Source organism: Hyperoodon ampullatus (assembly GCF_949752795.1).
Source record: "Hyperoodon ampullatus genome assembly, chromosome: 17".
Taxonomy (NCBI): Eukaryota; Metazoa; Chordata; class Mammalia; order Artiodactyla; family Ziphiidae; genus Hyperoodon; species Hyperoodon ampullatus.
The window spans coordinates 2308870-2334033 of NC_136930.1; the positions used below are offsets into that span (position 1 = coordinate 2308870).

General features: G+C 41.8%; 1 protein-coding gene across 3 annotated transcripts in view; it reads right to left on the bottom strand.

Annotated features, from left to right (window-relative positions):
• Positions 1-25164, bottom strand: part of ST18 (ST18 C2H2C-type zinc finger transcription factor) — a gene marked incomplete at both ends in the record, with an annotated part of 122461 nt that overhangs the window by 60992 nt on the left and 36305 nt on the right. For all 3 annotated transcript variants that reach the window (XM_079722182.1, XM_079722184.1, XM_079722183.1), the window contains one exon: positions 3018-3220. In XM_079722182.1, the coding sequence (XP_079578308.1) occupies positions 3018-3220 (203 nt within the window). The remainder of the gene's footprint in view (positions 1-3017; positions 3221-25164) is intronic.

The following is a 25164-nucleotide window of genomic DNA, read 5'->3' on the forward strand; positions in this document are numbered from 1 at the left end:
TAAACAAAAGAAATCCTCTGAAAATCACATGTTTTGAGTTTGATTCCTTTAGTACAACTGGATTTCAGATTTTAGTTCTGTTTCTGTAACTATCTAAGTGACTTTTACGGGTAAATTAGTTTTCCAGGCCTCCTGAGTATGTCAATTTTGCTGGGAATAAAAGCCCTAAAAGATGCATTCGTCTTTCCGAGTTTTAGAATGGGAGTGGCTTATCCTTTATTTGCTGTTTGTGGAGAGATAACATATTCAAAGTATTATACCAGCTCCCAGAGCCTCCACAGGTGTGACGGGTTTCCTGGAATCACGACCACGTGCTCACAACCCAGGAGGATCCCACACACTGGCTCACCCCGCTTCTTTCCCTCATCTGCACTGGGAGCACACGAGTGCGTCCTGCCTCCTGAGAGGGCTCTGCAAGGTCATCTCCTGTTTGCCCCAGTGAAAAACGTGCATCTGCATGGTTTTGTCCAAATTTTCTTCTATCATCCTTAACACCCACCTGTAGCTCTTTGAAAGAAAGCCAGGGGAGGGCATGGGGCACAAGTTTGCCATTAAAGGGATTCAAGCTCATGACCTCAGCCTTCGTGAGCCTAACCCTCTCTCATCAACTGAACTGCCTGCTTAAGACAAAATTGGGCACACACCTGGTCAGGTGAAGACCTTGGGGCACCTGGAGTGACCGAGATGGTAGATGAAACCCCTTATGCTGGGCTTGGGCGCAAACTCAGCTCTCTTGCCTTCTGGGGGCTGGGGGTCGCTTGCTCAGAGGGCTGAAGGCAACTTAGACTTTTCCTCTCTCGACCAGGAAGAGAAGCATCTGTGACCTGTCATTTCTGGAAATGTGACTTCATAATTTGACGTCGTAGGGACTTTGCTCAACTTGCCTTCCAGAGGTGGTCAGAGCATGGGAAGGGCTGGACTATGGAGCACGGTTAGCTGGGAAACAGCTATTTTGCTTTTGTCCTTCAATTGTTTCCTGATTATCTTCTTTCCAATGCCTACAAGCTGCATTACCTTTAGCGTTAAATCCCTTTGTCCTCAATGGTCTCATTTGTAAAATTGTGGCCGTAATAATACACACTCACGTCATTGTTGGGTAGATTAAGTGATATGATTTATGTGCTCGGAATATATTAAGAATTCAAAAATAATAGCCACTACGGCTGTAATTTTAGCATATTCATTATGATTAGTAGTGGCTCTAATACTAAAGAGTGAACACTTGTGAAGCTGCAGATAGAAGTCCATCAGTGCTTGTAAGTGAATATTTTTTTTTTTTTTTTTTTTTTTTTTTTTTTTTTGTGGTACGCGGGCCTCTCACTGTTGTGGCCTCTCCCGTTGCGGAGCACAGGCTCCGGATGCACAGGCTCAGCAGCCATGGCTCACGGGCCCAGCCGCTCCGCGGTATATGGGATCCTCCCAGACCGGGGCACGAACCCGTATCCCCTGCATCGGCAGGCGGACTCTCAACCACTGCGCCACCAGGGAGGCCCGTAAGTGAATATTTAACTGAGAATATTTGACAGTATATTTTCCTGGTTACTATCAAGCATCTACAATGATCATTCAGCTACAAAAGCTGGTGGGCAGGTACACTCCTGGTCCTCAGGGTACCTGCAAAATGTGTTGGTGTAAAGATGCCCATTTTCTTAAATACTTGGTAAATTAATGTCAGCGAGATGAATTATATATACCTAACCATACTGACTCAAGGACTTTCCCTAGTACTAGATTCAACCTACAATTTTCATGAATCAACAGCAACAAAAAACTGACCAGCTCAAGGAAACAAACAAAAAAGTCAAGGATGATTATAATTTACAGATAAGCCATGAGGCTTTAAGCCATATGTTAAATATACAAAAGCCAGAAAATTCAGTCAAACACTAGCAAATCAGAATACAACTGTTTTAACTACAGAATCTCCAATTACTTGTAAGCCGAGATTACTGGAGATCTGATTGTGATCTGAGATCTGTGCTCACTCAGTCAATATGCTTTTATATCTTTTCTATTAACACCTACTGCAATTACTACCATTCTATATGCAATAGATATTTATGATCTAAGAAGCTCGTTGGCTTTGGTTTGTATAATTTATACTTCTTTTCAAGTAACAACTTATTTTGTATATTTTGATTCCTTAAAAACTCACATTCAGAAAAAAATGTGTATGTAATAGAACATACACACATCTAGTTTCATTTTCTAAAAGGTCAAGCTTTAGATTTCCATGTATTTTCTAAAATCAGCTTTTGAGACATTTTGCATGTCCTTCGATTTTAGCCTCAGGCACAAAGTGGTCTGGGATGGTCCAGGTCCTGGAGGCACTGGGACAACCAGGGTCTAGTGAGGGTGACCGTGAACTGCGGAGAAGCACACCCTAAAGTTTCAAAAAGAAATTAGGGGCAGGGGATTAAGAGACACAAACTATTACGTGTAAAACAGATAAGCAACAAGGATATACTGTACAGCACAGGGAATTATACCCATTATCGTGTCATAACTTTTAATGGTGTATAATCTGTAAAAATACTGAATCACTATGCTGTACACCTGAAACAAATATAATATTGTAAATCGACCGTACTTCAATAAAAAATTAACAAAATAAAATTTCAAAATAGAGACTGCGTCTCATACGTCATATCAGAAATGTCTTAAAGCTTACTTGGCAGGGGTTTTATCTTTCAGGGACTAGACATCCACCCCACTAGGGAGTCAAGGTCCTCTTCAACTCTGGGGCTTAGTCGCTTTTACTTTCTTCGGAAAGAGGCACAGTCCAAACCCATGCCTGGGGCCAAGGATGCTCTGTGCTCTGTGGCTTGTGCTTAGACTCCCCACAGTTATAGAAGGAAAACCGGTCCTCACTAGTGGATGCTGAGGGAAACCAATGTCTGGTTTTGCTCTCACGCTGGGATTTGCTTTTCCCACCATACAAATGGCATGTTCCCCTGAGGTGGGCCTGGGTCTGTGTGCGGGGAGGAAGTAAAGCTGGGGCCACTCCTCCTCGCTACCTGCGCCAGGGTGATGGTGGGTCTCTGGGGGGCCGTCCTGCCCCAGTGCCTCCGCCGTCCGCTCAGCCCGTCCCTTCTCGCGGTCCACGCTGGGGCTGTAGTGTCGGGGCTTCATGAGCAGGGACTTTCTCTTGTTGACCGGCACCCCCAAAGCCTGCTCCCCGGCTCTCCTCTTCTTGGCCGTGGGGCAGTCGTGCGCAGCACTGCAGTAACGGAGACGGATTAAGAACATGGTGAGAGAGTTCCCGGCTGTCCGCCCTTCGACCATCATCACCAAGCGTGACCAAAGAAACCTGGGACGCAAGGTTTGGGGTTAGTTGTGGGCATTAACAAAAACAGCCCATCCGCTGAATTCACTGAACTGTGTAGAGTCTATTTTACTGCCGATCAGAAGAGCTAAAAAAAAAAAAAAAAAATCATCCTTAATCCTGTGTAAGCATACGTTAATCTGTGCTTTGCCTGGCACTCCACTAAATACCCAGGGAGGGATGAAACAAGATTTGCACTGGTTTGTTAATCCCAAGAAAGAGCTAATGTGAAAAATATACCACCAGCTACAAGAAAACGTGTCCAGTATGGATAAATCACAAGGTTTTTCGGAGCGTTGTTTGCTACTGAAACTGCTTATCTCTGCCACAGTTGCATGTCAACCTTGAGATGCCATATCCCGGGCTTTGACTTGAAAGACAGGGCATTAAGCGGGGGACAAGCTGTGAACATCTGATCAGCCCATCTCCAGTCCCAGAAAAAAGTGGAAAGATGCTCATGGCACTCTGCCGTTTGGTTCTTACCCATTTGGCACACAGAACAAACAAATAAAAGGAGGAGAAATAAGATTGGATTTCACAAAAATGGACCACAGTTGATCCTTACTCCTGTTCTCGTACAGTTTTATTTGGAAGTCCTCCTGAGGATGGCCCTTTCAAAACAGATTTCCTACATATAGCTCACTTGGCATTAACGCAGCTCACTCTATGTGCTGAAGTTAAGACCAACATTCTCTTGGCAAGACCCAGGAAGACCAGAGGGTTTAGCCAACAGTGAGTCTCTGACATATATTTATTAAACACTCTTTGAAGGAAAATCCAAACTTAAGATAAAAAGATCCGGAGCAGAGAATCTGGACTCAGAGTAACGAGATATTACTCCATCGCTAAAAGAAAACTGAATATTCAGCATTATTACTAAGATAAGAAATTAAATTGTTTTGAAGCATCAATGCAGAGAAACACCAGTGGTGGCCCATTCGAGAAAATTATTTAATTAGCATCACACATGAATTCTTGAATTGGGAGGAGTAGTTTTTAAAACTTCAGAAGAGAAAAAAGTGCTCTTCCTTCTGGGAAAGAAAGAGATTCTGGAAGGAGAGATAATCCAAGAGGGTTAGAAATCTCTCACAAAGGATTAAACATTGAGAGCTGAAGATGATCCCAATAAGGAAGAGAACAGTGAGTTTCCTAAATAAGCTAATGTGCTTTGGCAAAGTTTCTCTGATGAGCCCAAATTTAAAGTGACCATGGAGACTCCCCTGGCGAGTGGTTAAGACTTCTCCTTCCAATGCAGGGGGTGTAGGTTCGATCCCTGGTCGGGGAGCTAAGATCCCACATGCCTCGTGGCCAAAAAACCAAAATATAAAACAGAAGCAATACTGTAACAAATTCAATAAAGACTTTAAAAATGGTCCACATCAAAAAAATCTTTAAAAATAAATAATAAAGTGACCACGCACAGACGATGGAGAGGAAGAGCATCTCAGCAGGTGGGCAGGGGAGCTCATGCCTTTGTGAGGACACCGGGAAGTGCAGGCCTGCACGGCCCGAGCCTGGCCTGTCAAAGAGAACAGTCTACAACACGCGTGTCCCGTGTCAGGGGAGCAAAGTGCAGAGAAGCAGACCCCCCGTGCGGGAGCCTACTCTGTCTGGGGGAAGACCTCTGAAGGGGGAGGGCCAGGAGGGCAAAGTTCCCAGGAATGTGCAGAGAGTTCAAGGCCCCTAAACCAAAGTCTTCTAAATCAAGTGAGCTTCCATCCAGGATGCTCAGAAGATACACAAGTGAGGCCACTAACCATTATCCCGAACCAAGAAGATTTATAGAAAAGGAGAGGCTCCTGGCAAATGACATTCAGCTATTAAAGCGGGGAAAGAAAGTGGATTCTAAGCACTAATGTTGGCATAGCATGGGCACTGGGCAAAGGGCTGAGAAAGTTTATTCAAACAAAGCTTTTTCAGCGCCAGGAAACACTGATCAAAGAGATCCGGGCTGGTGGGCTTGGTTGGTCAGACGCCATTCCTTTCTTTGGTGTCTGGGGTGATGGATAAGGCTGAATGTGTACTTCCGGTAAGATCCTTAGAGATTTCGTCTTGCTAATATTATTATCCAAGTGTACATAGAAAGACAAGGAACATTCCCCAAGTCACGTGACCCGTAATGGGTGGGGCTGATATTTGAGTCTGGTCTGCTGGTCCCCAAAGCTCATGCTCTTCTACCTGTTGCCAAATCAGAACAAGGAACCTGGGTGATTTCCATCTGCCTTTGACAACTGGGTGGAGTAGGACCCACATAAACCAGCTACCGCTCCAGCTGGAGGAACCTGCCCACCACAGGGCTATTCCCGATGATTCGGGACACTCGTTAGGTCGGGAGATGATGCTGAGCTGCAGCCAAGAAAAATGCTGCAAAACGTGGTGAAGACACCGCCCTGCCCCCCGACACGTCCAGAGTTGGGAGCAGTAGGACGAACGTGACGAGAAGACATCAATGATAATAAAAATCAAAGTCAGTATTTGGGCCCAAATAATAACTTGTGGAAGGAAGGATGGAAAGGATGTTGAGGTTTTATCGAAAGTGCATATAAACACTAATATGTATAAACGAGACGACTAATAAGAATCTGCTGTATAAAAAAAAAAATTAAAAAAATGGAAAAAAGAAACAAACAGAAAAACAAATTTAGCTTCAAATAAATTATTGTATTTTACACTGTGTATGAAGTTCCCTACATAATATTGGCTGTGTCATCTGCAATGAATAATTGAATCTTTTGGAACACTAAATTCCTTAGCCAACAAAGGGGGATAATAATTCCCATGTTATCACATGTCGTAGGTAAAGAAGGTGACATCTGTCCTGCGAGTGACAAAAATAGGTCAAGACAGGGCTGTTCGGACTCCTGGTTCTGACTCTCTGCACCTCGGACTCCACCAAAACCAGGCTGAGCATCACCTGCACAGACTCTCCAAGCTTGTGTGTCCATAAAAGCATTCTACTTTTAAACATGGTATTTGCATTCGCATAAATTACATTAGATTTATACATAACATTTGCTTGAAATCTCCCTTTCTGTGCATTTCTCCACTGCAAAGTAGCTATGGCCCAGGCAGCATTTGGAGCTAAAATGGAAGGCTTTATAATAAATATTACCCTTTGTGTGTGCATGGAAAATGGTCCCTTTCCCGCATTTTCCCTGAGGGCACACTATTTTGGCTTTATTGTGACACTTCACTGTGACACTGCAATGAGGGAAAGCCAGGCTTTACATGTCACTGAAAGAAATGCCACAAAATGCTAACATATCTTCTCAAGGTTGCCAGAAATAATTTCCACTGGGTTGTGTTTTCCCATCTGTGGAGCTCTGAAATGTTAAGGAAATAAATGAGCTCTATTATCTATATTTTTCTAGTAGATGAGAAAGAAAGGGAAAAAGCACACTCAGCCCTGCATTTATTGTTCTATTCAATCAAACTGTTGCTTTAAACATTCAGAGTCCTCCAGGGGACATAACCGATGAGCCAAACACCTTTCAGCTCCATATTTCAAATCTGCAGTTTTGATTTTATTAAAACATCTTTAAAGGATCTGTACTTTTACCTGAAATTTTTGGTTACCTATTTGAAAAATGCTTCCATTTAGAAACTTGAATTCTAATTGGAAACGGTACTCCCTTTGATGACAACGTATGGCTGAAATTTTATTCAAAAAGTGATGGAGGAAAACAACAGTCAATAACGCTAATGGTAGTCTCACTGCTGGAGGTCTGTTTAGAAGTCAAATTCACTGACCTTTCAGGTTTCGGGAGAGAGTACAATAAAGTGGGGAACTGTGAATCCCCCCAAATCTGTACAATGGACACTGGGTTCTAGAACAATTTTCCAGCTTATTTTCCCTTTCCACAGTAATAAATTCTCAGTGCAAGTTACCAGAAGATATGTAACACAATTAAAAATATAGGTTCATATATGGGAATGCATGAACTTCATATATGGGAATGCATGAACTTTCTAGAAAAGAGTGGATATATGCATACGTATAATTGAATCACTTTGCTGTACAGCAGAAACTAACACAGCATTGTAAATCAACTATACTCCAATAAAAATTAATTTTAAAAATGTAGGTTCAGCAATAGATACATTTTGGGTACATCCCCTCAAAAGAATAAAACAGAAAAACAAATGGAAGTTATAAATCCCTGAGTCCAAGGAAACGATTTACATGCTCCAACATTTCCATGGAAAATTCATAGTGGGTATTCCTACTGATTTCTTCTAATTAGGCAGAATACCACAGACTCATGGGAAGGGACCAGGAAGTATGAATTTGAATTAAAAAGACTGGCAGGAAAAAACAAAGGTATGATGACTGAAAAAGAAAAAAAATTATACTATCATTATTTTCAGAGACATGACTGTATTTGAGGAAAACCCCAAAGAATCTACAGATAAAATATTAAAATAAGGAAGCAACTTCAGTGAAGTCACTATTAAAAATGATTTAAACTTCTATAAACCAGTGATAAAAACATAGAAAAAATTTTAAAATAAAACCATTTATGATGCATAGAAATATGAAATACTGAGGAATAAATCTAACACAAGACATGTAAAACTTATACAAAACAAATAACATTTTGAGAAAATTAAAGATGATCTTAATAAATGAAGAAATAAAAAATGTTCATGGAATAAAAGACTCAGTACTGCAAGATTTCAATTCTCCCCAAATTTATCTACGAGATTTAATGCAATCCCAAACAAAATCCCATGAGGAATTTTTTAAAAGAAATTAACAAGTTAACTCTAAAATTTGAATGGGAATGAAAAGAACCAAGAATAGCAAAAAGCATCTTGGATGTCAAAGTTTATAATAAGCCATGCTTAGTACTTGAGATAGGTGTTTCTGGTGCAAACATACACAAATAGAGCAAAGGAACAGAGTAGATGTTCCATCTACTGGGTCCACAAATAGACTCACACATATATGGTCAATTTATGGCAAAGGTGTCTTTGGGGAAAGGGTTCTTTCTTCAGTGACTGGCATTGGGTCAATTGGATATTTATCTGAAAAAAAAAAAGGCTTGATTCTACTTGATGGTATATACAAGAAACAATTCCCAAAGGATTATGGATTTAAACCATGCACTAGAAAACAATAAAACTTCTAGAAAAAAATGTGAGAAGACACCTTCATGACCTTGGCAAAGACTTCTTAAGCAGTTTACAAAAAGCACTAATTTAAAGGAAAAGACTGATAAATTAGAACACCTTAATCTTAAGAACCTTTATTCATCAAAAGATACCAGCCAGTAAGGAGAACTTTCTATCAATATTCTGCCTCTTGATCTGTTTACATGAGCTTGTTCAGGTCCTGAAGATTCATTGAGCTCTACTCTTATGATAAGTACATGCTTCTACAGGTGCGTTACACTCTTCAAAACAGTTATTAAAAGGCCAATAAGGGAAAGAATTCTTCCAAATAAATAAGAAAATGACAATCAATTTAAAAAGTGGGCAAAGACATGGCAGGCACATCACAAAAGAACTGATACCCAAATGAAGAGGCGCTCAGGCTCTTTCCTCTTCAGGTAAATGCAAAAACATAACTCACTTGTTGACAAATACAGTGGAATTATAAGTGGAATCCTTTAAAACTTCTCCTTCCCATCATCAAAATAGCAAACCCAAACATCATATTCTAGAAGAAATGACAATGATTAGTGCCTCCCTTAAAACTTAGAGGATGCATGGCTGGTGGTCCCTACAATTTCTCCCTGAAATTCACCAGTGCAGACTCTAGTAAGACTGATCCTGGGGGTTAACAGCGGGCAACCACAAACCCAGACAAATAATAGTTCTAACTGCAGTTGTTAGACCGAAATATGGGATCTTTGCTTTGCAGATTAACAGAGACTCAACTACGTGCTTTGAAGTCACTGACATGGCAATTACATCCTTTTCCATCTCCATCAGAGAGCGAAACCAGGAGTGTTAGCATTCCAGTAACATAGAAAAGAGGGCAGACCCACAGTCCAGCTGAGGTGTGTGTAAATTCGGCTGCCCTCCGCCGTAATACAGTCTGAAGGGGCCTGGATGATCCGTGCGTCCCACAAATCATCACGTGGGTAGATGAGGTTGATGACATCATGTTGATGAGAACAGATAAGCAAGAAGTGGCAAGTATTTTAGAAGCTCTGGGAAGACATCTGTACCCCAGAGGGTAGAAGATAAACCGACAAAGATTCAGGGGCACATCATATCAGTGACACTTTGAGGGCTCAGTGACCTGGGGCATTTCAGGTGTCCCCAGTGATAATAAAGGACAAAGTATTGCATCTACTCTTCCCACCACTGAGAAGGAAGCACCATGCCAGATTGACTGATTATGTTCTGGGGACCACATATTCCACACTCAGGACTACGGCGCTGATCCATGTTTGGGTGACAAGGAAGGTGGCCAGCTTTGACAGGGCTGCAGAGCAGGTCCCGGCTGCACTGAGGACAGCCTCGCTGGTTGGACATAAAACCTGGTAGAGCCTATGGTATGTCTGTAGGCATCTGTGGTCAAAGGAAAAGAGGCTCACAGAGTTTGTGGCAAGATCTCATGGAAGGACTGCAACACAGAGACACAGGTTTCTGAAGTAAGGCCACGTCATTGGCGGCAAAGAACTACACTACTACATTCTAGACATAGAATCCCTGACTGGGAGGCCAGAGCTGACCATCAGGGACTGGTTTCTATTAGACCTACTAAGTCATAACGTCAAGCAGGGACAAGGACATGAATGGTTTACCTAGAAGATCAGGATCGAGGGGATCTAAGGAAGACGCCTGAGGGTGGACCTGTGAGAGTTAGTATGAGATGAGAAGGTCCTTCCTTGCATGATGACACCCACCAGAGAGCACACCCCCGGGAAAAAGCATTCAACCACCAACCAGACAGATTGGCCTGGTCAGGAGAAGTCAGCTAGCCTCTGCCTTCAGCTTTCCTACGTTGGAGTTGATAGTGGAGGAGACATCATGGTAGGGATGGAGGGACAGGACAGGCCCCGCAGCAGGGCTCCCACTAAGACCGCTTTAGCTACTCTCGCAGCCCATCGTCCACTCTGTCAGCTGAAGAGATAAATGCCAACCTCCCAACAGGACACCATCTCTTGAGAAGGCCAACCAGCCGCTGGACTTTTCACTGTGGAAGGCGCAGCAATTCAACTTGACTGGAATTAACACATATTCTGGGTATGGATTTGCCTGGCCCGTCTTCAGAGCCTCAGACGGTACTGATATCTGAATGTCCTATCAACGAGAATTCTCATACGTCTCAGGGACCAAGAGACCCAGTTAGGAAGACGCCCATGAGAAGAGAGTAAGTGGATACACCGTTGGTATCACTTATCGCACATCCTGGAAACTGCAGTCCTGATGGAGCGATGGAACAATCTCTCGAAGGCATAGCTGAGATGCTGACTTGAAGGAGATACCCTGCCAAGAGGGTGTGCCTTCTTTGGGGCCAATATGCACGCTTGATGATCATTACGTAATGCCACACCCTCAACAGTCTGAATATATGGGCCCAAGAACTAACAGGAATTAGGAATGGTTTGGTTTACCATGACTCCCAATGACCAGCTTGAAGGATCTGTACATCCCTCACCCCAAATCTACCCTCTGTGGGTCTAAAGATCCCGGTCCCCTGAGGGAGTGCTTCTACCAGGGGACACGTAAGAGTCCAATCAAAATTTCAGCTCTGCCTGCCTCTTGGTCACTTGGGCTTCTTGGGCTGGGAGACCAGCAGGCCAGGGAGAGAGTCACCATCCTGGCGGGAGTAATGGACCCTGGCCGTTGGGAGCAGCAAGGCTGCTGTTACGTTAAGGGAACAGAGAAGAACACATCTGGCCCTTGAGTGACCCGCGGAGGCGTCTCCTGGTTCCTTCTGGCCTAGCCTTGACAGCCAATCAGCATGCACAGCAGCCAGAGAATCTGAAGGTCGTGGTGAGCAGGGCTCAGCTCCCTTAGGGACGAGGGTCTCACTTCCACTGCCAGGTAAGCCGCCTAGAGGAGCAGAGATGCTTGGCAAGGAGGGACGGCCTCCTTCCAAGGATGGAAGAGAAAGTAGACAATGACTGGGACAAACTCTGAGGAACGATCCCAGCACCAGGGCGCCCAGGAGGGACGGCCTGGGCTTCCGCAGCAACCGCACTGCAGTCTGCTTCCCACTCTGCCCTGTCCTCTCGTGGCTACTGGACCAGCTTTTACGAAATCATGAGACAGGCCCCTGCGGGAAAGTTAAGCCCTTGTTCATTGGAAACGGGCCCCCTGATTCCCAAGAGTTACAGGCCACCGCAAGTGACAAAGTTACTTTTACACAGACAAGACTCTGAGACACTGTTCTTTCTTGGAGGATGGTCCCTGAATCCACGCCCAGCTCTCTCAGCTGCATCGGAGAAACTTGTGCCTGCGCTCGTGTTTACAGAGCTGAGCAGTGCACCCCGCAGTAAACCTATAATTAAGCTTCTCCTATGACTCATGTCATCAATTCAGCGACTAAGTCGTTGCTATCTATCGATGGTTGGTTTGCTGTCATGGAACACTGATTCCATTGGCAAGGTTATTTGATAATATCAGGTTTATAAGAGGGGAGAATTTTTTTTCCCATAAGGCCAGAGCTAATAGATGTTTTTTCCTCATTTAATTGGGATTAAGTTTTATGAGTGATAAATTAATTGCATAACATCCAGAACAGTTTTTTCATAAAATAGTCGAGCCGTTAAAAGCCACATTGCAATAATAATAATAATAATAATAATAATAATAATAATAATAATAATTAATGAAAAAACTTGTTCTGAATCCTGAGTAACAGTGGAAGGAGCTAAGAAGCCTCCCTCAAACCTCCTGCTTCCCCACCACCTTTTCACACCCCCACTGGCCGGACACACCTTCCTCTGGGATATCATTCTGGAAACGCTGTCAGAACACATCCTTTTTACGCCACTGTGGGTTTGGCATTTTCCATGATTATAAAACTTAGCCCTCTGAATTGTCATGGTCTCTCCCAGGAAACTGGAACCATCTACAAGGGAACGGAGACTGCTTCTTGGTCATTTCTTATCTCCTGGGCATCTGTAAAGCCTGGGTCTTGGTGTCACTCTTGGTAAATGTGCCCGGAAGTTGAACTCCACCCAGATGCAAGCGTATAAAGATGACTTGGATGCGATTGCTTTTCCCCAGGAGAGAGTCATGAGAAAGCTATCCACTGACTGTTCAGACCATGTGGCTGCCCACCCCCTTGGAACGAACAGTCACAGATCCACACCTGCTTTTGTATGGGGGGTAGGGGGAATTAAGTTAACAGGAGCAGGTAACTCAGGAAATCCTACTTGGCCCACACAAGGATTGACCAAACGACCAACCAGTCATTCCCAAACTCTGCTCTCCAAGAAGGCAGAACAATCAGTCAGTTTTAAAGACAGTTCAATCCTCACATGAACCAAACTTTTAAAAGAAAAAATATTTAATCATCAACTAAAACACAAACGAATACACCAAAATTTGGAATACAGTCTAACAAAATATAAATGTCCTCCAATTTATACCCAAAGGAAGAGGATGCATCTCAGTGAAATAATGTGGAATTGCCAAGTTCCTTGTAATTGCCTATAGATTGACTAATTGATTCATTAATGTATAGCCACAGCTTAGCCATGCAATACATAAACAGCTCATTGGCTTCTTCAGAAACATAACATGATAGGTCATAGAGATTTCCCCGAAAGAAGAGAAGTTGGATCTATTAAGGTAAAATTAGAAAGTAAAGACAGTAACAGGTGGTTATTATGTGGATTTTAGAATCAGGATACCAAAAGAATTCACAAAGATTTAAACACAAAAGGAGATCTGTTGTTGTTTGCTAGCAAATTTGGCTTCATTAAAGCCACACTGTTTGCTTTTTTAAATTTATTGAGTAATACTTCAAATATATGTTCTAAAGTATATAAAACAATAAGATATATATGGTTTTATATTAACTTTGTCAAATAGCACTATAAAACTAAAAGTATTAAGAAAAATTAAACAATGATCTTATTTTGATCATGAAGAAATATAAAAATGAAATTCACAGAGTTCATGAATATTTGCCTTAACAAAAAATCATATTTGAGAAGATACCTAAAATGGCCTTACTTTAAAAAAAAAACTTTAAACGATTATTGCATCATCTTCATTGCTCTGATAAGTATTTTACTACAGATTGCATCTGCTAAAAAAATTAAATGTGGTTGAGTAATAATAGCATCTTGAAAATTTAAGTTAAATGCATTTGTGGAACTGAGTTCAAAGTTACTCTTTTCACTTTAATGAATTAGGCAATAATCTGAAATTTTTTTTTTTTACTTAAAGTTTGTATCCTATCCAAAAATTAAGATAAAATAAAATAATGAGAGTGGTGAAATTCCATGATAATGAGGATAAAAATGCTGTGCTTTATCTTTGTGTAACATGTTAGTATATGATAAGACCATATACATTCATTTTTGTGCATATTCACAAATACCTAGTTTTAGAAGAAAATAAAGCAATCCCCTCTAATTTCCCTGGCACAGTATTTTATATAATTTTAGGTAGCAATTGAGCTACCAGCAGAAATTCTATTAGCACAATATGCTTGCAAAAATGGTTAAATTAAAAAAAAGAACCAACAAAGACCTACTGTATAGCACAGGGAAATATACTCAATATTTTGTAATAAACTATAAGGGAAAAGAATCTGAAAAAATATATATATGTATAATGGAATCACTTTGCTGTACACCCAGAACTCAAGTGACATTGTAAACTAACTCTACTTCAATTAAAAAAAAGAAAGCAAGAGGCTTGGGTGCTGTCAGCAGGGGCTGGGGGTGCCCATGCTCCCTAGGCTGGATGGACAGGCTGTTGGCTGCCAGGCTCACTGCCCTGCCCCCGCTTGCTGTGGAGGAACCAGCTCAGCTCGTCCCTGGGGAAAGGGTTGTTAAGTCCCAAACTTGAAAGAAAGAGAAATCTTAAATGCCAGTATCTTCACGTTATTTTCACATCACCCCCATGAATGAGATGCTTCACTCACCCTGCCATTTCATCAGCACCCCACCTCATCTTGTTGGGAGACGTGCAGGAGACTGACGTCCCGCATGTCTCCTCCCTGGCTTTATACCTTATGACATTGATTTGTACTTTACGCATGTGCGTGTGTGTAACTCAGGGCCTTCCTGGAGGTCACGGAGCATTGGTTACGATCATGTAGGCACCATGCGAGCACTTTCTACTGTTGGATGAGGACCAGAAACCTTCCACGCACACTTCCAAGGAAAGAAGACACACTTAACTTCATCATAAAACTTGGAATTCAAAGCGAATTTGAATAATCTGATTATTTGCTAATCAGAATGAGAAGGTTAAGTTTTTACAGAGGTTGTTGACTAGAACGCTGGACCAGGATCCAGGCACAGGCAACAATTTCAGCTCAGAAAGGCCATTTCAACCCTCAACTTTGATTGGTAACATCAGACAGAGTATGTGACAGTGACTGTAGAAGTCACACGGAAGAAGTCTGCTCCAAAAGTTACTCTTGAACCAAAATAATAAAGGTAATTGATATTTCATTCATGATCACGTGAATAAACTCAGGATCATGTGAATCAGCCAGACAACTCAGGAGGAAAAAAGTTTATCGTGGGCAACTTATAAAAGACACTATTATGCACCAGGTCCAAATCTATCAAATACCAAGGTCCTATTTATGTTTGTGGTACAGACACATCCTTAGGAAATGAAAACGATCTCATTTATTCACAAAGTAAAAACCACAGACTAGTGATGGGGTTTGCAGCTTCTTTTATGCCATGTGGGTCATTCATTCCGGGAAACACTCACATCAGGGCCACAGAAGTAAAACCGAGTACATTTGGTAGCTTTAAATGAAGACCAGGAAGCATAAAGTATCAGCTATTTAGCACCGTAATGAGTAAAGTATAGGTGTCCTCTGTTCTCTGTTCTCTACCGTGAACATGTATTTACTTTTTCTTTTTCCCAAGATGTGCAGATGTGAACTCTTTCTAAGGAGCAGGCTCTGAAGGGTTGTTGAGAATGACACAGAGTAAGGCTTCATATGCTTAAAAATTTGATGTAAGAATAACATGGTTTTACATGCAATAGATAATTATAACCATATTTTGCATATTAGAAACTAACATAGTGGCTTCATTCTCTTTAAAATATAATGAATTCACTTCTTTAGGTGAAATTTATGTACAAACACTTTTGTCAGGTGGCCTTTACATTTGATTATTTTTGTAGTAAGAAGGAGACCCACATTATTTCTGTCACCTAGAACAGAGTTCATCAATGTTGACCTTTTTCATTATTTATTGATTTCTTTTTCTGGCCATTCCTGTTGTGGTTTCTACTTATAGATATTTCTCAATGTTCAAAAGAATGGTTTTCTCAGTTTTGAGTGTGTGTGCATGGGGTCTAGTAGAAATATTTAGAGTAGAAATTTGCAGAAGAAGGAAAGATGATATGAAAAGATATGATATGAAAAGAAGGAAAGTGAGAGAGAGGGAGAGAGTGTTAGGTGGAAGAGTCAGTGAACGGAGGCAGGGAGGCTGGGAGGAGGGGCGGAAACTAAGTGTGTGTGTGTGTGTGTGTGTGTGCACGTGTGTGTGCGAGTCCTCGTGTGCCGGGGGCACAGTGTCAAAGACCAGCAGAAATAGACACCGAGAGCAACCAACATGAGGGAGAGGTACACACACCGAGGGAAAACCAAACAGACCAGGCACACACACAGACACAGAGACACAACTCCATCAACTAATACGGCGATGTTTTGGCTTTTAACATGATGATGACAAAAGACTTTTTAAGACCATGTGGCTCTTTTATGACTACTATCATAAATGCTGATTTTATTTCTTGACATTTACCTGAATGCAGATACTTGGTCCATAAATCTCAGTTCCCTGAACTAAAAAAAAACTAGAAACCTACAGATATACACAAGGTCTTTGGTCATCTGATATTTGGATGGCTTCCATTTATCCTTCTCGACTTCACCAGGACATATTATGAATCATTTCACAGAACTTGCTGTCATGCTGGAGAAATATTTAAAAGGGGGATCAACTGTTAAAATAGTCAAGTGAGTGCTGAATTAGTAGGGATAACCTCCTTTGCTATATTATTAAAATTATATGTATATAAATGTGTGTGTGTATCATCTCGCTATACATGTGTATGTGTAAGTATATATATATATGTACACACACAAATCTGTGCAGTGCTGTGGCAGCCAAGTATCCAACTGAATCAGAAATAACTTGCCTTTAAGGGCTATTCCTGATCTAGACGCTCTCAAGCTTCTACATTAAGCCTGCAAATCCACACGTCACTTCCCATAAGTCACCCCTTAAGCGTATCCGTGCCATCCTTCCCATCAGAGCTCCTGAGGACCCCCCCTCCTGGCCCACCTCTATCCCCAGGCCCCACCAAGTCAGGCAGTCTCGGACCCAACATGGTTCTGCCACCTCCGGACCCGGCAGGCGGCCGTCTTCCTGGACCACTCACGGGATGCCCTGACTCCCATTCACGGGTGGGCGCAGGGCGGAGTGACTGCTTTGCCCGTGCCTGCCTTGTAGTTTACTATTCCATCATGTAACCTTTTTAAAAAATTCATATTCTCATTCAGAATACTGTACGACTGCTTCCCTGAGAACACCTAAGCGATAGGAACCCGCTCCTGTACAATAAGCCTCCCGTACAATAAACGCGGAACCCCGGGATCCCAGGACAGACGGCAGGCTCTGTGTCGGCCTCCACCTCCAAGGACATGGGCCCTCAGAGGCTCTGGAGCAATTTCCACGGGCCCTTCGAGGGCAGAGGGTCTGAACTCCCTCCGCTCTCGCGGGGCACCGGGAAGAGCAGAGTCGACTCCGCGGCCCCCCGGGCGTGTGCCGTCATTTCCCTACAAGTTTTACTGCCCTAGCCCTGGGCAACATCCTCTCCTCACGAGAAGATCCCACAGGTGGGGATGCGCTCCCGACCTCAGGTGGGGGCCACGGTGAGGACCTTTAAGGATCAGGTGCCCTGGCCCTCGGTTTCTCCCAAGTGTCCACACGTCCAGCAGCAGCGGCTTCATCTGCTGACCTGTGGCCTCGGGGTCTCCTGTCCACAGACTCACTGGCTGATTCCTTCCTACAAGCAACTCAGAAATGGGCAGTAGGCACTTCTGTTCTAGTTGTGACTTCTTTTCTGGACTGAAAATGACCAAATGAAACTAAGGGAGAAGTTAACAGAATTAAGAGCACCTCATTTTTATGTTGTAGAGGAAGACATGTATTGATGGTAGAAAAATAAATTAGAAATGATTATTATAGCAAGAGTAGCATGGTTTGTAGTCAAGGGGCCCGTAGAAGCTTTGTTGACTAAACAGTCTAGACTTTAAAGGGACAGACGTAGGGGAAGAATCTAAGAACTGGAAGGAAAGAGGTTACAGGCATTATAAAAAGATAAAGAGAATCGATATGTTAAATAGAAATTCCTTGGCAGTGAGTTAATAACTACATTATTCTCAAAACAAATATTGGTAGACGATGTAAAATAAGATCTCTCAAGTAACATCATGTACTAGGGATACAACGGTGAATAAAATAGATTTCTTGTCTTTAAAAAGTTTACGTTGTAGCAAAAAGAATTATATATGATTAATTAAAGTTTTTAAAATAGTTTATTCTTTTTTTTGATGTCTCCCCAACCAAATTCTAAACTTGAAGGCAGGGGATCTGCTTTCTTCTGGATGGGTGGACAGATGGATGGATGAGTAATAAAATAGCTATAATTCAAAGTAATAAGTGCTTTAAAACAGACAAGAAAAGAAATGCTTTGGGGACACAATGGAAAAAAGTATTAGTCAGCCTGGGAGGTCATGGGGACAGCTCATTGCAGAGATGACATTAGTCATTAGCCTTAAAAAATGAGTACAAATCCCACAGGGGATTAGATGAAGGGAAGAATTTTGCCAGGAATAGACTGTAACAGAGTTGAGATGGAAAAAGCATTATATAAAATAAAATAAAATAAAATAGTAAAATAATAATATAAAATAAAATAAGAAGTAGCTTTAGGCTTGGGATTTCCTACAGAAAACAGTCTGGTGATGAGATTGGAAGAAGAACATTTGGAAGTGGAGGTGATTCGAAAACAGGACTTTCTCCTTCAAGGAGGATAAAATAAATAAGGAGAAGGATCACACAAGGGGAAAAAGACAAGTGAAAATGTAGCAAAGGAGAGCTTCAGTGGCAAAGACGAATCAGAAGATACGTCTGAATAAAGCCAGAGGTCAATTTAGCTCTGCTTGGAGATGGGGGAGCAGTTAGGTGAACCCAGAGGCCAAGACTGAAAGCGCCGTATGGAAGTTTCCTTAGTCAAGAAGGCAACAAAGACGTGACATCTGAACATGTCTCCGAGGTCCCACAGCTGGTCTGACCGGACCCGTCAAAGTCCAAGTTTGTGTTAGAGTTATGATAAGTCACCCATGGAGAGGAAACACTGAAAACTAAAGCACACACACGCTTTGGTTGTAGGAAGTTGATGTATCAACATTGTGGGACACATTTATCCCAGTTCACACTTCAAGCAGGAAAAACACGACAATTGTCAGAAATCTTATGTTTGCAAACATACACGGTAATTGAAACGGGACTTCAAGTGGGTAGAGCTTACCTAAGAGATAACAGCAGAAATGCAGAGCTCTGCCTGGCGATTCAAGTTAGTCGTTCCTTCACGGAAGATGAAGGAGAAACAAGAGATGGAATTCAACACTTTCACGTTGCACTAGAGATGCTTCAGAGCACATTAGGGCGAGAAGATCATGACCACATCCTAACCTGTGACGTGCCTGGGTGGGTTGAAAGGAACCTCAGCACATTGGTTATGAACACATCAAGGTGACAAGGCAGTCACGTGACCTATGGAAGCCGATGGAGAGTCTGGATTTTGTTTGAAACATAATAATGACATCCCGAGAACACACTCTAGATGACTGTAGAGGCATATAAAGTGGTGTTTAAATGCATCCTTACACGAATTCTCTTTCTAATGATCTGTGGAAAATATTTAAGGAAGATTTGGTTGATTTCAAACACGTCCAAGAGGTTAAAACAAAGACTCGCAAAAGACCAAGGCTTGTGCTTTTTGCTACACTACTGTCAACATTTTGTTTGTTCAGTGTTCTGTTATTCTCCATCAAGTAGAAATGCAAACAGTCATTAACATTAACCCAAGAATTCACAGACCAAGAAAATTCCAAAGAAACCCAGACACTTGTCTTTCCCTGCCAACCCACGCCATGAAAATTAACAATGGAGAGAAGAGCTTTTCCAAGTACGGAGTGAAGTCTAAGCTCGTGGGGGCCTCTGGAACTTTAATATGCAGGATAACAGCTCAGATATCTCGCTAGAACACAGGTCTACTCCATCTGGGGTGGGCCTGGGAGCCTGCGTTTCTAATAAGCGCCCAGGGGATGATCGGAGCAGCCGGGGTGGCTCTGGGTGACACGTGATCCCCGAGTGGGAGGGGACCTCTCCCGCTGCAGTGTCACCCACAGTGTTGTTATCACATACTTCCCTGGTTTATTACATCCATGGGCTAATTTTGTCTCCACTGCAGTACCTGGTACTACACTGGGGCAGAAGAAGTGCTGAAGCAACAAATACAGATGGAGATATTCTTTCTCCTCATTTGTGTTACAAGAAAAGAAGAGCTAAATGGATAAAAAAAATTATCTCTGTGGCTGAGCTCTGCAAATCCGAACACCATGGTGAAGTGAATCTTCATGTGTGGCCCGCAGGGGTGCCATGTGTCACGGTTTTAGAAAAGGTCTGATTTCTGGAGATGTTTGCGCCTTAGATTCCTAGAACCGTTGGCTGACACAGGCCACCGATATCCTTGTGATAACGTTGGAACATGGAAAGAAAAGGTAAAGAAAAGAAAGGCATTTCCTTGTTCTTATTTTTTTCTGAGAAACTTCACTGAATATTTATGTATAAGCCCCATGGTGTTTCACATCATAATGCGGGCATTATGATGTAAAATGAAACGTATACAGTTAAGATGGGGCGCACCCTGCCCCATGCAATCATCATTTTATATATGCAAACTGGCAAACACATAGCTATTCAGTCTCTAAGCTCTACTGTGAAGGGACAGGAACCGACGGCTGGCCCAGTTCTAAGTGCCTGTCCTTGACCTCACGTGGACGGCAGAAAGGACACACACCTCACACTCTGTAAAATCAGTCTCCGAAGGGCAAGGCCCATGATAGCTTATCACCTGGGAGGTAGCACTTTGAAAGGAAAAACAACTAGAACGAACAGAGGTTTGTATCAAATCCAGGTATTTTAACAGACTTAAAATCACATAATTAATTCATGGAATAAAAAATCCAGAAGGAAAGGACAGTGGCCTCTTTATAATCGACAGTGACATGAATCAAGAAAATGTGCTGGCAGGGAGATCAGCTCGGTGTTTTGTGTCTGCCTGGAGGGGTGGGATAGGGAGGGTGGGAGGGAGACACAAGAGGGAGGGGATATGGGGATATATGTATACGTATAGCTGATTCACTTTGTTATACAGTAGCAACTAACACACCATTGTAAAGCAATTATACTCCAATGAAGACATTAAAAAAAAAAAAAGAAAGAAAATGTGCTGGGGTTAGTTTGTAGGTCTGATATATTCCACCTTGATTTATCAATTTATTGATGAAGTTTAAGTAAATATTTCCCCCAAAATTCGGATGATAAGATAGGATTCCAGTGTGTCAGTGCAAGTTCATCAGTTGTAATGAACATACCACCTAGTGGGGATACTGATGGTGGAGGAGGCTGGGTGTCTGTGGGAAGTTCTGTCTGTTCTGCTCAGTTTTGCTGTGAACCAAAAACCACTCTAAAAAGTAAAGTCTATCGGGGAAAGAAAGGAATGCTAGGGTCTGCAGTAACAGAGGACAATACAGTGGCTGCAGTGGGTCTTGGGAGGCGTGGGGTGCACCCTGGACCACAGATGGGCCCTAAGTTCTGCCTCTGGTCCAGTCTCTCATTAGTCAAAGACCTTGCACGTATAAAGCACGTAACTTCCCTGAACCCGGCTTGTGAGTTAACTGTGGACAATGTCACTTGTCCCAGTGACCCTAAGGGCTGGTTGTAGGGATCTAATCAGATCCTGTGCACTATTTGCACACCTCACTCAACAGACACCTACTGGAGGCCTCTCATGGCAGGCTCAGTGCTAAATGCAGGCCCATAAGTACTGCTGGCACACAGTTAATGGAATTTTCTTGTTAAACAACAAACTCTTTTCAAATTTTTCTTCTTGTTGAAAGCCTCCCTAAGATATCTTAAGACACTTTCTTACCCCGGGAAGTACAGTACAGAAAACAAACTAACTCTCTGGAAGGATGACTCATGCCCCCGAGTTGCAGGTTGGACACCAGCCCCCTGCCCTTTACACAGAGGCGGATGACGACCACAAGGACGGGGGGTGATGGACAGTGATGCCTCAGGCCCCCCCTTGCTGGAGACTTCTCTTTCAAATTAAGTCCTTATCATCACCTTCTTTGGTTATCAGTCTCACTTCCCCTCAAAGGGATTTTAGGAAAATGGGTTTTCTTTAAGGTGTCAGTTCCTTGGATTCTAATTTATAGGTTTGGCCACGTTTAGAGAGGCACATGGCTAACGGGAACATAATAGATATGATATGTTATTAAATATCCCAAACATGCACTGAGGCGTGCATTTGGAAATCACAACAATAAAGGAAAGAAGAGGGTTTCTTCCTTCTTTTCTCCAACCTTGTGATTAAAACAACGTATTTCCTTTAACCTGGATTAAAGATTTATGACATTTAACTTTAGAAACCAGTTTCTGTTCATTGTATTTCCTTCAGTTGAACGTCCTCTCCAGAAATTCTGTGCAACAAGTAGTTCCAAGAAAATCATGACCATTAAAGGAAACTTTAGTCTCAAGAAAAAAAGAAAAATTGGAAAGAACACTAAGTATTAAATATTTAACTGATATAAAGACTTTAGCGCATGAAATAAGATAGAAGAAGAGAAAGCCATCTAAATCTGTAAGTCGCAAAATATTCTCACGTCAATTAAATACTGTTATTAAATCTATAGCTTACTGATTATAGAACTCATAAAATGTTTAATATTTTAAAACTTACAAGAAAATACCAAATGATAAGGTTTTGAATGAAGGAACAAATTATGTAAAACAAAATAAAAAGAGACAACTAAATTAAAATTTTATTACAAAACTTAAGCCAACTGGGAGGCAGCAAGAAGACCATGAAAGGACAGTGGGATGTGCCTCTAATATAATTAAGAGCCTTGAATTCACTTGTGCCTCTAAGGAGTCACATAGGAAAGGCATTTCAGAGGCTAGAATATATTTTCCTAATTAGAGGAGAGGGGCCGGGACGGGCGTAAAACACTTTGCCAATGCAGGACACAATTACCAATATTAGTAGATGCAACTGCAGGCAGATCAGATTAAAGATAATAGTAATAAAAGAAAAGAGCAGAGAAAATCCAATGGTCATGATTTAGACGGGCTCACGAGAGCCTTCTCAGCACCACCTGTAACCTGAATTGTGCTGGAGAAAAGGCTGGAAATGCTAATAAGGCACGTGATTAGCGGTGGGTCTGGGGTTATAAATTGCTTTTTTAATGGCGAAGACAGAGTCTCATAAGAAGATGAGAATGTCAGTATCAATTTTTATTAGTGTCAGGAACAATATGCAGTATATTGAAATCAGCCTCATTTGTATTAGTATTTTTATAGGTAGTAGCTCTGGAAGCAATAACATGTCCAATGCATTCTAAAAAGAAGAACTAAATAAAGTTGCCAATGTTCTCCACAAGAGACCCATAACTTTTACACCGAGGAAAATATGCCACATTTCCTGAGATACTCAGAATTCAGGTGCACAAAAATGCTGGATTCTGGACCACAACAAAGCTGCAGAATCAACTGGAGGAACAGTTGTAGCAAATGGATAAAGTTGGACAGAATTGAAAACACACTAAAAATAAACCTTCCATATGAATCAGAATTTTTTTCCAATATTTATGTAGAATGGCATTTAGGGTCCATATCTGGGTCAACTTAAACCGTTTAAGAAACAACTTGAGACCTATTTAGCCTAAGCATGATCCGGCTGTTGAAAATAAGTAATTATCAAATTAGCAATAATCAGTAATTTTTATAAACTCGTTGTTAGTAAAGAAAAATAGGTGAACTTATCTTGTTTATGAATTTTCCAGCAATTATCACCAGCTTTCTGAATTGGTCTAATGACAAATTAGGTAAAGTTAAATATCTGACAAAAAGTTTTTTTAGAGAATTAGGAGACTAGGAAATGCTATTTTTAATTAAAATGTATTTTTTTTGAATTTCAGAAAACTAGGCTTTGAAAAATAAACCATAAGGGTTAAACTGCAGAATTTTAAGAATCCAGGTTCTGAGGACATCAACCATGGACCGTGTTTTGATTCATATTCTAGACAATTAGTATTAACTGTGTATAACAGAAAGCTCAGCCTGGTGAGTGAGAAGGTGGCTTGAGTCAGAAGTCTGGATTCCTTACTAGTTGTTTAATCTTAGGCTGTTTATGTAAACTATTTTCACTTTCTTCATCTGAAAATTGGAAGTATCATAGTTTCTACCTTCTAGGGTTCTTGGAGGATTGTTGAGACAGATTGCTCCAGGACCCTCAGGACTGTCTGGCTCTCAATAAATATTAGTTTTATTGTAATTATTGATGCTAATAAAGTGCTTAAACAGTAACTTCTATTTCTCCAGGAGGGTCATATTAAACATTTTTCCTCTCAAAGTTGCTTCTCTCTGCTAATGTCTTCTCTTTCTCTATGAATTTTATGTTTCTCCTTAATCCAAAGCACACAACGTATTCATTCCTTCAAATTTCTCTCTTTCTTTTCATGTTATTCTTCAAGACACATTACTCTAAAGGACTCCTCCCTCCTCTGAATAGTTTGATTCCCTAAAAAGACTCCAACTGGAAACACAGTTCTTCAGCTGTGGGATGCCCGAGGAACCCACCCTGGGAGGGCACACATGGCAGGCTCCTGGAGCTTTGAGCATTTTCAACTTCTCTTCATCATTCTACAAGGACATCGTCTCCAAACAAATGGGAATTGTTAACGAGAGCAGATGTAAACAGCAAGAATGTAAGGCAGCCAGACACTCCGGCCATTTAATCCTGTCCCGATGTGTGGGTATATCTATGTTCTGCTCTCATAAAAGTAGTTTAAACTGTAATATTCTCAATGATAAAATCGACAACATATGCAGGGCCATGGATTTCCTACAAACACAGTTCCACAGAGAAGAGCACCGGCATGAAAGCTTGCTCCCAGTTCTGATAGATCCAGTCCCACTAAGTCGATGAACCGAAACGTGCAGAAGGAAGGTACTAAGCTAGCCCTCCACAGGAAATCACAGAGCACAGAGGCCTGGAAAACAACCATGTAAATCATAAATGCATACACTGTAAATGTCAAGGTGTGCCAGACACTGTTACACATCCAGACACTGTTACGCATGCTCCAGTTTTCACACATTTCCCAGAGGAACACATAGACCATCGCTGTTTTCAGAAAGGTGGATTAGACCCTGAGTCTGGGATTTTCTGGGCTTGCAAACCTAGAGAGGAGACAAGGGTTTCCTCTTTCTCCTGCAGCATTTCACTACAAAACAGCATCAAGACAGAAAATGTTTTGGCAGCATGCGTTTCTTTAAATATGCACTTAAAAAAACCCAACAACT